Here is a 13,968-nt window from a genome sequence, read left to right as displayed (position 1 = left end):
ATTCCATTTACTGGGCTAGTACATCCATCCCCCTAAGCTGCTATGAACATTGGTTGCTAAAGACTCACAGTCACACCCTTGTCAGAGGATACCTCGGAGCTAAAACCCCTTTTCTCTCACTCCAACTCACCCATACACCAAGGCTTTCAGTCAGTGGATACAAAAGCCTGGCTCCTTTGTCTCACAATGGATCAGTTCTGTGGCGCCCTTCACATCCCAGATCTGCCCTGGGCTCAAGCTGAAGTTACACTTCAGCTGAACTACAGCTATACCTAGTTTCTTCCCCTATCCTATCCTGCTCCTATCCTGCTCCCCTCATCTCCATACACGTTTCATCTGAGAACACTCCCTCAATAAACTACTTTCAGAAGAATCCCCATGTCAGGCTCTGCTTCTAGGGAACCCCACTTAAGACACAAGGCTATTAATTTATGTTTCATCTCTATGGCTGTCTGTGTTCTCTGCTTTCCCTTTCTCAGTCCAGCCAGTTCTGTACTTCCTTGCCTCAGAGAAAGTTTGTGGCAGGACTTCCCAGATTTTATTTCCTCCAAACCCCAAATCCATTGTGAAAAATGAAGTTCAGGGAGTGAAGAATTTCCCTCACACTAAAAAGAAATCCCTTCCCTCACTCAATGGAAAAAGGGAGAGGTCTCTGAGTCCCTTGAATAGATGAGACCACTGGCCTGCTCCCTGACAGCCCAAAGAAAAGAAGAGGAACTCAAAGCTGCTGGCCATATGATGCCCCTGGAAGTCTGGATCCTACCCAGGGCTCCCAGGCTCACCAAATTCCTATGCCCTCTATGCCAAGCATGGCACAGAAGCTGCCTAACTGGTCATTCTGGAATCTGGGATGATGGATATCACAGCTATAACTAGTGTGGAAAGACATCCTCTCGTAAGTCTATGTAGGTTTTCTCTATATACGGTTATTTTTTAGTAAATTAAGATATCTAATTTCTTTCCCATCTGAAAGGCTGGCAAAAGGAGAAGATTATGATTATGCTGTTATTATGAAACAATCTGTTAAAAGACTTTATGAAGCATTTTCATTAACTAATAAAAGGCATACCCTGCAATGTAACCTGAAAAAAATAATTCCAGGATATCATACACAGTGTAATTGCAATAATGTTAAACACATCCACATTCTTACACAGATAGAAAGACAAGGAAGAGTAATTGGTGGCTTATTTTTATTTTCTTCCTTACAGTTTTCTGTATTTTCTAAACTTTTTGTAGGCAGGGTTAATGTCTTTCGCATCAGCTGGCCTCTTCTTATTCTGCTCTCCCAACGTCAGTCGGTATATGTAGTACCAGGAGCCAGCCCCGACCACCAGGCCTGTTGCCATCAAGCCCAAATTCTGAGCGCGGCCCATGCTGCAGCTGGAGCGAGGATCTCAGGGGACTCTCTCTCAGGCTAGTGAGAGCCGCTGGGACGCAGGAGTCTGAAACTGCACTCAAGGGGGCGGGGGTGTTCGGGGCGGAGGAAAGAAGAAGGAAATGAGGCGTTGAGCTTCTTTTTCTTTTGCATCATCAACCCACTGATAGATGGACCGGCAGACAGGGACAGACCAAAGCCAGAACCAGACAGGAACAAACAGGAGACAATGAGGACTCAGTGCTCTGGTGAATGCGGTGAACGCACCAACACCCGAACGTGGGTTCAATCCCGGACCTTTCCCTCTCCGTCCAGGTGGTCAGGCCTGTCTCTCACCTCACAGTCCCCCATCGCTCCACTCCCCGATAACTGCCTCCTCCCCTCCCTTCCGCCCGCTCGAGTCACCCACGCCAACCATTTCAGCTGCCTTTTACAAGGCACAACAGGAAAAAGAGTCTGGGTTCGGGTGTCTCCGCGGGGAAATAGGGAAGCGCCTCCAAACTCGAAAATCGTGCTGCTACCCTCCACCCTCACTCCAGGAGTCTCCAATCAATACCCACCCTCACCGTGACCGGCAGGAATCAGGACGGGTTTCCTCTTGTCCTCCTCCTTCCTTGCCCACAGCCACGCCACCTCAAAAGAAATTGGGAGCCGGTTACCTGAGCAAGAACCGCTATCTGGACAGACCAGCACACAGGCTCCTGGTCACGTGAAGTTACGTCACTGGTGAGTTCGGGGTCCCAAATTTCCCCTCCTATTATTGGCAAAGCAGAGGGTGACCCGCCCCCTCCCAACCCCCCCCCCCCCCACCAGCACCACACAGGACACTGTCGCTCTTTCTAGTCTTTGCCCAACCAACAAACATGTTGTCTTTGATTATTGGAAGGGGCAATGTTTTCTCCTGGGCTACTGGCCAATTCTACTGCTTCTCTGGGGAATGGCCTCGTCCTTTTCCGTGCTCCCTCCACCTTTTTTCTTTGGAATCCTTAATGTTCACCTCTGCAGTCCTGAAAATACCTGTAAATGGGGATGGTAGAAGGGGTGTCAGGAAAAGAAACAGAGAGTAGGAATGGATTTGTTATTTTCTTGTTAGCACTAATCTGTTTCTTTTTTTTGCCCAAATTTTATTATGGCAAAATAATGATAGAACTATTTTCATTTAAGAAAAAAAGATTATTTTTTTAAAAGGCATGTTTCATAAACAATCATTCTCACTGCATAATGAGTTTTATACATGCCACTCAAAGCAATCTTAATGTCTTCCACATCTTGTCACATGACAAGACCCTGATTTAGCTAATCATTTATTTGAGAGTTAATAAATCTGCTAATGCAGCATAACCAACTGGCTTTATTTCTGGACTGCAAGAGAGTCGTTGTAAGTGCAATGTTGGAAAGCCATTCCTTTATTTATTCATTTGTTCAACATATTTACCGAGCACCTACTACATACCATGCATTGTTCTCCATGCTGTGGTTACAAGGGTGAATAAAACAGACCTAAATCTCTAAATCATGTGGCCCTTACATTGTAGTGAGAGAGACAAGCAATAAACAAGTAAATAAACTATATATATACTATACTGTTAGTGATACATACTAAAAAATTTTAAAGCAAGAAAAGGAGATATGAAAAGTCGAGACGGGTTAAACTTTCAGATAGGGTGGCCAGAGAAGGCATCACTAGAAAGGTGACCTTTCAGTAAAGATCTGAAGTCAGTGAAGGATCTAAGTGTGGTGATATCTGGGGGAAGAATATCCCAGGCAGGAGGACAAGCAAATGCACAGGCTCTGTGAAGGTAACAAGCCCAGTATGTTCCAGGAACATCAAGGAAGCCAGGATCACTGAGCTAGAGAGAGAGCAGTAGAGGATGAGGCAGAAAGGTAATAAGGTTGAAGAGAGTAGGGCCTTGTCAGTTGTAGTGAGGACATTTGCATTTACTCTAAACAAGGGGAAGTGGGTGGGGAGTTTGAACTTGGGGGAGGTATTGAGAATAAACTATAAGGAGACTAGAGTGAAAGGGAGACTGGTTTATCTACATCATTCATTGCAACAGCAAACTGAAGGAGAAAATAAATCTTACAATTAAAGCATTTGATAAACTGAGTCAGCCAGTCCTAAATTTTAAAAAAACTATTAGTAAAATAGGAATGGTCGAAACTTTGCCTGTGCAGTAAAGAATTATATATTTATAATTTAATGAATTATTCTTGGTTAAATTAAATTAAGTATAAAAGAAAATAGCCTTAGTCTGATGAAGGCTATATCAGAGGCTCTTTTGACCTAACAGATTCCTCACTCCTTGTGGGCTACCAAGACCACAGAACTTGTGACTTACCTCTACTCGCTGATATTATTTCCTTCTACTACTTTTTGTGCAGTACTGGTAAACATAAATAAACGTAACCTTGAAAAACAGATAAAATATATCAGAAACAGCAAAAGTTACACTAAATGATGAAACTTCATAAGAGGTATTCCCATTTTCTTCAAAAACAAGATCAAGAGGTTCTCAGGCACCACCATTGCTCAACATAGTTCTGGTCAATATAACACATGCAGAAAAAAAAGGGAAAAAAGCTATAAATATTGGAAAGGAAGAAATGTAAAAAATCATCATTTGAAGATGGTTATGTATACATACCTGGAAAAACCAAAAGTATCACTTGAAAACAATTGAAATTAATCAGACAGATCACAGAAATTGGCAGATACAAAATAAATATATAATAGTAGAACACTTTCCTTAAGCAGAAAATCACCTATAAGAAATTACAATTGGAGAAAGGAATAGCATTTCAGCAACATAAACTACTAATACCTAGGGAAAACCTAACAAGTAATAGGAATTACTTAGCTGAAGAAACTTACAAAATTTGATTAACAAACATAAAAATAGATCTGAGCAAAATGGAAATATATCATATTCCTGGAGGGGAAGCCTCAATTTTAAGATGCTAATGTTCCTCAAATTAATCTGCAGATTTACCGCAATTACAATACAAATTCTAAATGCTTATTATTTGTTTACTGTTGTTCAATTCAGAACTTGATTAATAACCACAAATGCACTTACTAATATGTGCATAAAAAGAAAGTTGGAAATCTTTAGCAGTGACTAGCAATGGAAAAGATATCATGGAGCTCTTTCCCTGCATACTTTATACATTTCCTTATTGTTTTGAATATTTTTAACCACTAATATATATATTACTTTCATTACCAGAAAAAAAAAAAAAAACAAGATATTTCTAATCTGGACTATTTTATATAACACAGACTCTCTAGGCCATTGTATTGGTGCTTAATATCTAGGGCAGGGATCTTAGACCCCTTGAGAAACTGATGAGGTCAATGACCTTTATTCCCCTTTCCCCCAAAAAATGCACTTAATCACACATACACTCAAAAACAAAACCTTGCATACAATTTCACGTAGAGCACAGAGGTAGCCAGTTGAGAACGCCTACTCTAGGTTAATCAGTATGGTCAGTGGGGAGAGACCCTGGGGCCCAGGTATACATTTGGCTGAGGAAGTATCAAAGTGGGTGTGGGCTTCGGGCAGTGACCCTGCAGCAAGGCTGGGTTCTCCCTGGGTGCCCTGAGATGAGGAGGCCAGAGGTGAGAGGTCAACAGGCTGCAGGCCAGGTGGTAGCAGCAGACAGCATCAGGAACAAGGTTAACTCAGCCACACCATGAATAAGGGCAGAGCAGGGCAGGCAGGCCTGGGTGCTTCTCCCAGCAATCTTTGTGGAAACCTGCAGCTGCAGGGGTAGGTGGGAACTGCAATCCCTTCTCTGCATCCCTAAGTTACCACTGTGGGAATTTGAGGGAGGGAGTGAGGGAAGAAGCCAAAGGCATTTACTCAAATTGGTCATCTGAGTAAAGATGGCATTTACCACCCTGGTCACCTGTCCATGTATACTTTTAGGATGAACAACAGAGTCAGGTGCCAGAACGCAGGGGATGAGAGGCTCTGGAATATAGGAGAGGTGGGAGGGCAAGCACCTTCCTCCCTCCCCTCTTGACAGGACTGGAAGGATTTGACCATCTCTGCATCCCTCATATCCATCATTTCCTTCGTCTAATAGTTCTTCCTTTTGCCCAGAGCTGAATCACAAAACTGGAACCTAATCCAGGGACAGGTGTTCAAAACTGTCATGGTTACAGCCATCAAATTACAAAAGGTTCACACAGCAGTCAGCAATGGTTTGGGAACATTAAATAAATGCTTTTCTCTAACAGAACAAGACAGGATCGTTTATTTACCCAACTTAAAAGCTGTCCCAGAAGGAGAAAAAGTAGGATATTATTTGTCCAAAATAAATAAGATCAGACAACTGAACATCTCTCCATGGATCAATTTACAGATCGTATGGAAACATGCTTATCTTGTTGAGAAAAAGTCCATTTTTAGATATTCAAATACCTTAGCATGTTTTGAAAACTATTTCCTATGTGGCCAATAGAATTTTCTATGTGGTAAAAATTAACTAAAATTAATGGTGTCTTCCAATATTAGTGGGAAATCTTTTTTCTAAAGCATGCCTACTCTTTTTCTTTTGTTGCTGCTTCCCACACTGAACTCTTGTTTTGTTGTATTTTCTTACTATAATAATAAAGAGTGGTGATAGCTTTAAAAACAAAACAGAGACGTATTACAGAAGTAAAGACCCCACTACCATTCTTACCCCTTATCTATACTGGAGCAGGGGCCCAACTGCAAGGTAAATGGTGGGCACTAGTGGATGGGGGACTGGGGGTGGAGCGAGGGGAGAGTATCCAGTTGCCCAAGAAAGGATGAGACGATTCCCCAACAAGAAAAGCAAAACTTGTCAATAGCCCTCCAAGAAGGTGCATCGCCTCCCCGGTAACCAGAGAAAGGCAAGTTCTAACAGAAGGAGAAGGGGCTACTTGTGGCCTCTGGGACTACAAAGACAAAAAAATGAGTGACAGGACCTGATGTGGTGGGGTGAGGTGCTAGTGGGGGTAAAGGAGGGGGCTCCTGCTCTTGGTGGGAGTGGAAATTGGGGACCCAAGCTTACTGGCGATGCAGCCCTCACGTGACCAGGAGCTGACGTTGGCAAAGGTACTTAAAGCCCTGACCGCCGTCCTCCGTCCTCCTCTGGGTACCAACTCTATTGCGCTGCGCACTGCCGTGCGTTTAACCCAGGCGAGGAGGAGGAGGAGAAAATTCCCCCAGATCGGGCAGGTGGGTGTGAGAGTGGGCATGGCCTGGCACCCCCGAATAGGGGTAGCCCAGAGATGAGGGAGTCTGAGGCCGCGGGTGTCTCCGCCTCGCCCGCCCCTGGCCGGCTCTCCAGACCCCCGCGCTTAGTCGCAGCTCATTTTGGTGGGCGGCGGGAAGAGGGGGAGGGGGGAACGTAAAGACGCTGATATACTTGCGGAGAATCCGCTTACTTCCCCTCCCAGCCAGTGTTTTTTTTGGTTTTGTTTTTGACACTCAGGCCCCGCACCCCACATCCCGTCCTGTTTTGAAAGGAGGGAAGATAAATAAACGTGGCAGCGCATATAAGGCCAGTGGGGAGGTTGGGGAAAGGGTGATCGGAGGGGCACGCAATTAGTAAACAATCCGGCTTATTCACTCCCACTCTCACTTTGCAGATACCTCTCCCGACCACCGCCCCCGCACCCTCCCCTCTCCCCCGGCCGACCCCACGTCTTCTGGGGGTGCTGGAAAATGGGTGTGACAGCCTTTGTAGGGGAGGTGGCGGTCTGGCTCTGGGCTTTACAAGAGGGGAGGCCCTGAGAGAATCTGGTATTAAACCGCCGTGCTAAGTCCTAGGCTGCTTTCCAGACACCTCCGGCGCATACAGCCCTTCACCCCCGTTTCTTCAGTCCTGAAAAAGGAGTTTGGGTACCCTGGCGGGAGAAATGGCGGTTAACAGGAGACTGCGATGGGGTGTGGGAGGTGGAATCCAGAGCGGAGAAACAGTGGAAAATCATGACCCTCAAACCGAAAGGGCAGACCCTGGGGACCCGTTGTGCAGGCTGATGCTAGGCCTGGGGGCTGGGGACTGAAGGACTGGTGGTCATAGGAAGGAGACGCTAGATTGTCTGGCCGTAATCCCCAGTCCCGCGTCCCGTCCAGCCTTCTGTGCACCCTCGCTCCGCCCCCTCCCGCTTCGGTGCAGGGGAAGGGGTGTGGCCGTCTGTCCGGGAGAAATGGCGGATGGGGGGGCGGGGCAAAGGGAAGGAGAGGTTGACTGCCTGGGGAGTCTGCGCAGGGGCGGGGGTTGGGGTGCGAGGGGAGGGGTGAGAAGAGTTGAAGGAATTGAGAGGTGGAACCGTTTGTCATTCTGGTATGTGAATGCTGAAAGGCAATTGGGGGCTTTGGTCTTCAGTCCGTTCCATCCGCCAGGCTCTCAGTCTCCAACGTCTTGCTATCTGTATTTCTGCCTTTCAGTCTGTCCTTAGGATGGAGCTCTAACTGAACTGAAGAAAGGAGAAACAGCCCTGAATCACTGGAGGTCAGTGTGGGGGCTGGGAACTGTCTGGGAACCCCTGGTATGGTGTGGCAGAAACCAGAGCAGAAATTGGAGGCAGGGGCTCCTCTTCCCCCATCTTCTTCCTCTTTACAAGAAACCCTTGCCCCGGGCCTGTCCTTTTTGGTGCAGCGAAAGGGGTGTGGCATTTGCCTTCTTAAATAAGGGTTTGAGGAGGAAGGGATATGGAGGGAGTGAGGAGCCCTGAGAGGGGGAAACTTGCCCACAAGGGTTCAAATCAAGAAAAGAAGAGAATCCATCTACCAAAGGCCCCTGAAACCCCCTTTCTGGGATCTCTCCACAGGTCTGTCTGCCTTTTGGGCCCTGCACAACTGCAAGCCTGGTGGAAAAGAGCAAATTGCTTCTGCTCCCAGCAAGTTGGTACGTGTATGAGAATCATCTGGGGGCCTTTGGGGTGGGGGTGAGGGAATCAGAGAAGAATCTGGGGTTCTTTCTGGCTCTCCAGCAGCTTTCCTGAAGTCTGTATGGCCTCTCATCCCCCATTTAGGTGCTGGGAAATTAGATGTGTTTACATTGGGCAGTGAGGGCTAGGGATAAAGATGTAGAAAACATCAGACAACCAGGGTCCTGAATCAGCACACAGAGGCCTGGACACTTGTATCTGTGTACTAGTCCACCCACCAAGCATTATGTCCCCAAACTCTCCTTTAATTAGGCCTGGTTAAGCATGAAGTGAGCCAGAGCCCTAAGCCTCATTTGTATCCTTTACCCCAGGTCCTGCTTGGCTTGCAACCTCAGCAGAACTTTCGAGCCTGAACTGAAGCACCTTACCTTGTCGTGCACGCACCCCACTTGGGCACACCAGCTCCACACCCTGGATCAGGGAATCACTCCAGCTGCATCATGAGCCGTGTTCGGGATGCTGGCTGTGTAGCCGCTGGGATAGTGATCGGGGCCAGTGCCTGGTACTGTGTCTACAAATATGCCAGGGGAAGAAACCAGATGAAGAAGAGACTGGCCAAGCCCAAGACCAGGGCTGTGGCCGGGACTGGAGCCCGGGCTAGAGCTGGACTAAGGGCTGGATTCACAATTGACCTTGGGCCAGGATTTGGTCCTCCAACCCCAGTCCGCACTGGGGCAGAGGTCAGGGTCCAGGATGAAACCTCTGCTCTGGACATGGCTGGAGCTGAAGCAGTGGCCCCAGTTGCATCTAGTGCCGAGGCTCAGAGTGGGGCAGGAAGTCAGGCCCAGGAGGCAGAAGGGGCCAGGGTTGGGCCTAAAGCTGAATCAGAAGCCACAGTGGCTTCTGCAGTGGCACCGCCTCCCTGGGAGGCAGAGGCTCCCGTGGCTGCAGAGACCTCCACAATGACAGGGGCTCCTAAATTAGCAGAAGCCCCTGGCACAGCAGAGTCTCCTGGGGCACCAGCTCCTACTGAGGCAGCACCACCTACCGAGGCGGTGGAGGCTCCCATACCAGCAACGCCTACTGAGGTAGCAGCACTTTCTGGGGCAACAGCATCTTCTGGGGCAGCAGCCCCTACTGGGGCTGCAGAGGCTCCTGGGACTTCAGGATCCTCTAGAACAGCAGCAGCCGCCAAGAAAACAACCCCTGGGGCTCATACTGGGGCTATACCTAAGGCCGGGTCAGCTACTGGAGCTGTACCCAAAGGTGGAGCTAAGGGTGGAACCAAGTCCCGGACTGGAGGCAAGGGCAAAGGCAAGAAAAATAAGGTTGAAGTAGACGAATTGGGGCTGGGCTTCCGCCCTGGAGATGGGGCTGCGGCAGCTGCCGCAGCCTCCGCTAATGGAGGACAGGCTTTCCTGGCAGAGGTTCCTGATTCTGAAGAAGGGGAGTCTGGGTGGACAGACACAGAATCGGAGTCAGACTCTGAGCCTGAGACCCAGCAGAGAGGGAGAGGGAGGAGACCCGTTCCCATGCAGAAGCGCCCCTTTCCTTATGAAATTGATGAGATTCTGGGTGTCCGAGATCTCAGGAAAGTCCTTGCTTTGCTTCAGAAATCGGATGATCCTTTCATCCAACAGGTAGCTTTGCTCACTCTGAGCAACAATGCCAATTATTCATGCAACCAAGACACAATTCGCAAATTGGGAGGCCTCCCAATTATTGCAAACATGATCAACAAAACTGATCCCCACATTAAGGAAAAAGCCTTAATGGCCATGAACAACCTGAGTGAGAATTATGAAAATCAGGGCCGGCTTCAGGTATACATGAATAAAGTGATGGATGACATCATGGCCTCTAACCTGAACTCAGCAGTACAGGTAGTTGGACTAAAATTTTTAACAAACATGACTATTACAAATGACTACCAGCACCTGCTTGTCAATTCCATTGCAAACTTTTTCCGTTTGTTATCTCAGGGAGGTGGAAAAATCAAGGTTGAGATTTTGAAAATACTTTCGAATTTTGCTGAAAATCCAGATATGTTAAAAAAACTGCTCAGTACCCAAGTGCCATCATCATTTAGTTCCCTCTACAATTCTTATGTGGAATCAGAAATTCTTATTAATGCCCTGACTCTATTTGAGATCATCTATGACAATCTCAGAGCAGAAGTATTCAACTACAGAGAGTTCAATAAAGGCTCCCTTTTTTACTTATGCACTACATCTGGAGTGTGCGTTAAGAAAATTCGAGCCTTAGCAGATCACCATGACCTCTTGGTGAAAGTGAAAGTTATAAAACTAGTGGACAAATTCTGATTGGCTATGTGTCTCAGAGACTTGAAGAAATGTCTAGTTTTGCAGTCTGGAAGCAATGAAAATTGAAAGTTACTGCTTTTCCACTTGCTTATATAGTAAAGGGATCCTTTCAGCTGCCAGTTTTGAATAATGTATCATCCAGAGTGATGTTATCTGTGACAGTCTCCAGCTTTAAGCTGAACAATTTTATGAATACCAAATAAATAGTCCTCTTGTACTGAAAACACATTTGTGACTTTAATCGTGCTGCTTGAATGGAAATATTTTTACTGGTTCCTCTATGTGAATTGACAGTGAACCTGTCCATCATGAATAGCCTACACTTCTATCATCTGTTTTGACTTGAATTTATTCACCAAAGACTTCATTTGTGTATCATTAATAAAGTTGTATGTTTCAACTGACAAAAAAAATTGTTCTCTTGCTTGAACTTAAAATCTAGCTGGAGAGATAAGGTACATAAATAGAAAAAGATTACAGTACCTGAGCATATGCTCATTGTCAAATATATGCTATCTGTTTAAATGAAGCAGAAGTGGCTAGAATGCTTCAAGGAGGAAGGGCACACTTAAGGTGGGCCCTGAAGGACAGCATGAGAAAACACAGAAGGGCATTCCAGGAGAGGAAATGGCTTGAAGAAAGACGCGGAGGTAGGAAATCTGTTCCAGTGACAGGAAGGTAACCAGTTTGCCTGGAATGGAAAGTATGGGAAGAGAAGTGATGGGAGATAAGGGTGGAAATGTAGGGCGAAAAAAGTTTGGGAAGACCCTGAACCCCAAGCTGAAGATTGAAATATGATCCTGTCATTTTCTGGGAGTTACTGGGCATTTTTGGCAAAAGGAAAAGTAATCTGGTGGCAATGTGCAAAATGGATTGGAGCTGGGATGGGGTTAGGTGTAGAGACATTTGTTAGGAAATTATAAACCAAGCATGAGATGATGAAGAGTGAAGTAGGGCGATGGCTATAGGAAATGTTAGGGAATGATGATAAGAGATGCTTACCAAAAAAAGTACCAAAATCTGCTATCTTGGCTATAGGTCAACAGAGAGGAAGGATTGTACGATCTTCTGCAGGTTCTGACAGAGAAAGCCCTCTTTCTTGGGCAGTTCTGGCAACCAAGCAATGCCAAAGTGAGTTACCATTTTTTTCTTTCCATTTTTTTTTCTTTTTTTTGAGTCACCATTTATAATGACAAGAAAGAGCAGTGCTACAAAAAGAATGACTCTTGGTGCAAAGTGATTTTTCCCCCCCTCAGGCTAGAGGTCTAGGTCCTCCTTTGTTTAGAAGAGGGGCAGTGGTGAGGCCTTTATGGGAACCCCACCCCCACCTCTGAGTTCACTTAAGAGCAGGAAAATCTTCCTTCCTCTGCTCCCTGGCCCAGTGAAGCAATGAAAGAAGAAAATGGGAGAAGTTGCAGAGATTTTCCAAACCCAGCCTGCTCTCCTGACACCTCTCATGAAATCTTCATTTTGGTGCAAGTGTATGGTAGGCTGTGGCAGAAATAGAGACAGGGACTCCTGGGAGGGGGGCACATAGAAAACGGACACTTTGGCCTAATATACTGGCACAACTTATCTGGAAGGCAATTTGGCAATCTATATAAGAAGCTTTAAAGGTGCACCTGCCTTTCAGCCAAGCATTGCACTTGTAGGATATTTTTCCCTACGGAAATAATCAAATAATTGTATACAGAGGAATATCAAAGGTATTCAATTGAGCAGTGTTTCTAAGAGAGAAAAAGAAGCAACTTAAATATCTAACACTATGGAATTGGCTAAATAATAGGTGGTATGTCCACACAGTAAAATAGTATGCAACTGTTAAAAACTGTGATGTACTTTTATATTATTGGCATGAAAAGACATTCACCATATGTAAGAGTCTGTGGCATCAGTCAAAAAAAGGCTCCTGCAATTGAAAGTCAGTGAAAATTCTTTCAGATGTTTATTATGTCATCTCAGTGTATTTTTACACAGAATTGGAATCATATTGTACATCAATGGTTCTCAATGTGTAGTTCACAGACCACTACAGGTCCCTGAAACTGTAAGGTCAAAATTATTTTCAAAATAAAGCAATGGTTGGTAAAACTGCTGGTGCTTCAGCATAGATCAAGGCAGTGTCCCCAAACTGTACTAGTAGTGATTGAATTCTTTACAGCCACACACTCAACAAATTTTTGTAATCCAGTTTCATTTCTAAATGTCTTTAATGGAGTCCTTATTTATAATAAAATTATATTTTTATTAAATCTTGATGTTTGAGTGCATATCTTTTTAAAATTCTGTGTAACACGAAGTGTGCACAAAGCACTTCTCCTGCATAGCTTAATACAGTGGTTGTCTCGAAGGAAAATGTTTGCACAATCATTTGCGTTGTGCACTGCATTAGCTGCTTTTGACATGGAACACAATTTTTACTTGAAAGAATGACTGGCAGAAAGACTGTGGTTTTTCAGACTTGAGTATTGGGCAGACATTTTCTTGAAAATTAATGAGGTGAACCTTCAAGAAACACAACTGACTGTATTTGCCACCAACAATAAAATTTGAGCTTTCAAGCAAAATTAGAATTTTGGAAAGCTTGTATCCACAGCCATAGGCTTGACAGCTCGTAATATTTAAGGATTTTCTGAAGAGATCAGTGGTGATAATAATGAAGGTGAAATCCTTTTTTCTGTTTCTCCTTTTAGGAGAGAAATGATGGAGGACTCTGGGGCCTAATGTTGATCTTACTCAGTTTTACTGTGACCATTGTAACCCATATGACATCAAACCCATGGTCATTTAATAAAGAATATCATTGCTCTGGTAACGAGGTGACCCTGGGTGAGGCTAGACCCAAGACTGTTTGAACCCTTAATAAGGAGAATCTGAAAAGATGTCAATCCTGGAACAGCAATGTCTTCTTCTGGATGAAGTAGAGATGGTATCTGAGCTCATATACTGAAGATGGATGCATTAATGTCTCTTGGCTTGATCCCAGATATGAAGGTAATCCAACCAGCTTCCTTTGCTCTGATTAGCAGTGGAAATTTCCATCGCCTTCAGATGGAACCTATTCCCATGCAGAGACATGTAGTCTGGTCTTATGAATGAGCTAAGAATCACACAATAGGCAAATATTTCATTTCCTAAAGTCTAGGTTTTTGCGTCTTAAATCACATCGCATGAGAACGATCAACAGCATAGTCCAGGTGGTGCTGAGATTTAAAAAGGTAGTTCTTTGGAAAGATTTGACCTAGTAAAATTATGACAATAGGCACCAGGAATTGAGCACCAGCTATATAGTGTTCTATTATTACTTAAGCATGATTGTTGAAACATTCCTTAGACATTCTGTAGTACTATAGTTTTTACCTTCTACATTGTGTGTTCAGGGCATGGTTGAAGTG

At 45.0% G+C, this 13,968-nt stretch overlaps 1 protein-coding gene and 1 long non-coding RNA gene across 3 annotated transcripts; one reads left to right on the top strand and one right to left on the bottom strand.

The window, feature by feature from the left end:
• Positions 1-1,176: 1,176 nt before the first annotated feature.
• LOC132357668 (uncharacterized) lies at positions 1,177-2,088 on the bottom strand. Its single transcript, XR_009500256.1, has 2 exons — positions 1,939-2,088; positions 1,177-1,451 (listed from the first exon to the last, which is right to left on the bottom strand). It is a non-coding gene; the product is annotated as an uncharacterized LOC132357668 (long non-coding RNA).
• On the top strand, positions 1,829-10,957 carry ARMCX2 (armadillo repeat containing X-linked 2). 2 transcript variants are annotated; one of them, XM_059911327.1, is made up of 4 exons: positions 1,829-2,104; positions 7,807-7,870; positions 8,190-8,266; positions 8,621-10,957. In XM_059911327.1, the coding sequence occupies exon 4, from the start codon at positions 8,750-8,752 to the stop codon at positions 10,571-10,573; it is 1,824 nt and encodes a 607-aa protein (XP_059767310.1). In that variant the 5' UTR covers positions 1,829-2,104; positions 7,807-7,870; positions 8,190-8,266; positions 8,621-8,749; the 3' UTR covers positions 10,574-10,957. The 2 variants fall into 2 exon arrangements, with proteins under 2 accessions (XP_059767310.1, XP_059767309.1); XM_059911326.1 differs by lacking the exon at positions 1,829-2,104 and adding an exon at positions 6,502-6,591.
• Positions 10,958-13,968: the final 3,011 nt, after the last annotated feature.

Source organism: Balaenoptera ricei, chromosome X (assembly GCF_028023285.1).
Source record: "Balaenoptera ricei isolate mBalRic1 chromosome X, mBalRic1.hap2, whole genome shotgun sequence".
Classification (NCBI taxonomy): Eukaryota; Metazoa; Chordata; class Mammalia; order Artiodactyla; family Balaenopteridae; genus Balaenoptera; species Balaenoptera ricei.
Note: the sequence above shows the minus strand (reverse complement) of the source record. Positions and strands in the feature narration are given on the sequence as shown.

Bases quoted from the DNA above. Each gene is read 5' to 3' on its own strand.
- ARMCX2 (XM_059911327.1), top strand. From the start codon at position 8,750: ATGAGCCGTGTTCGGGATGCTGGCTGTGTAGCCGCTGGGATAGTGATC.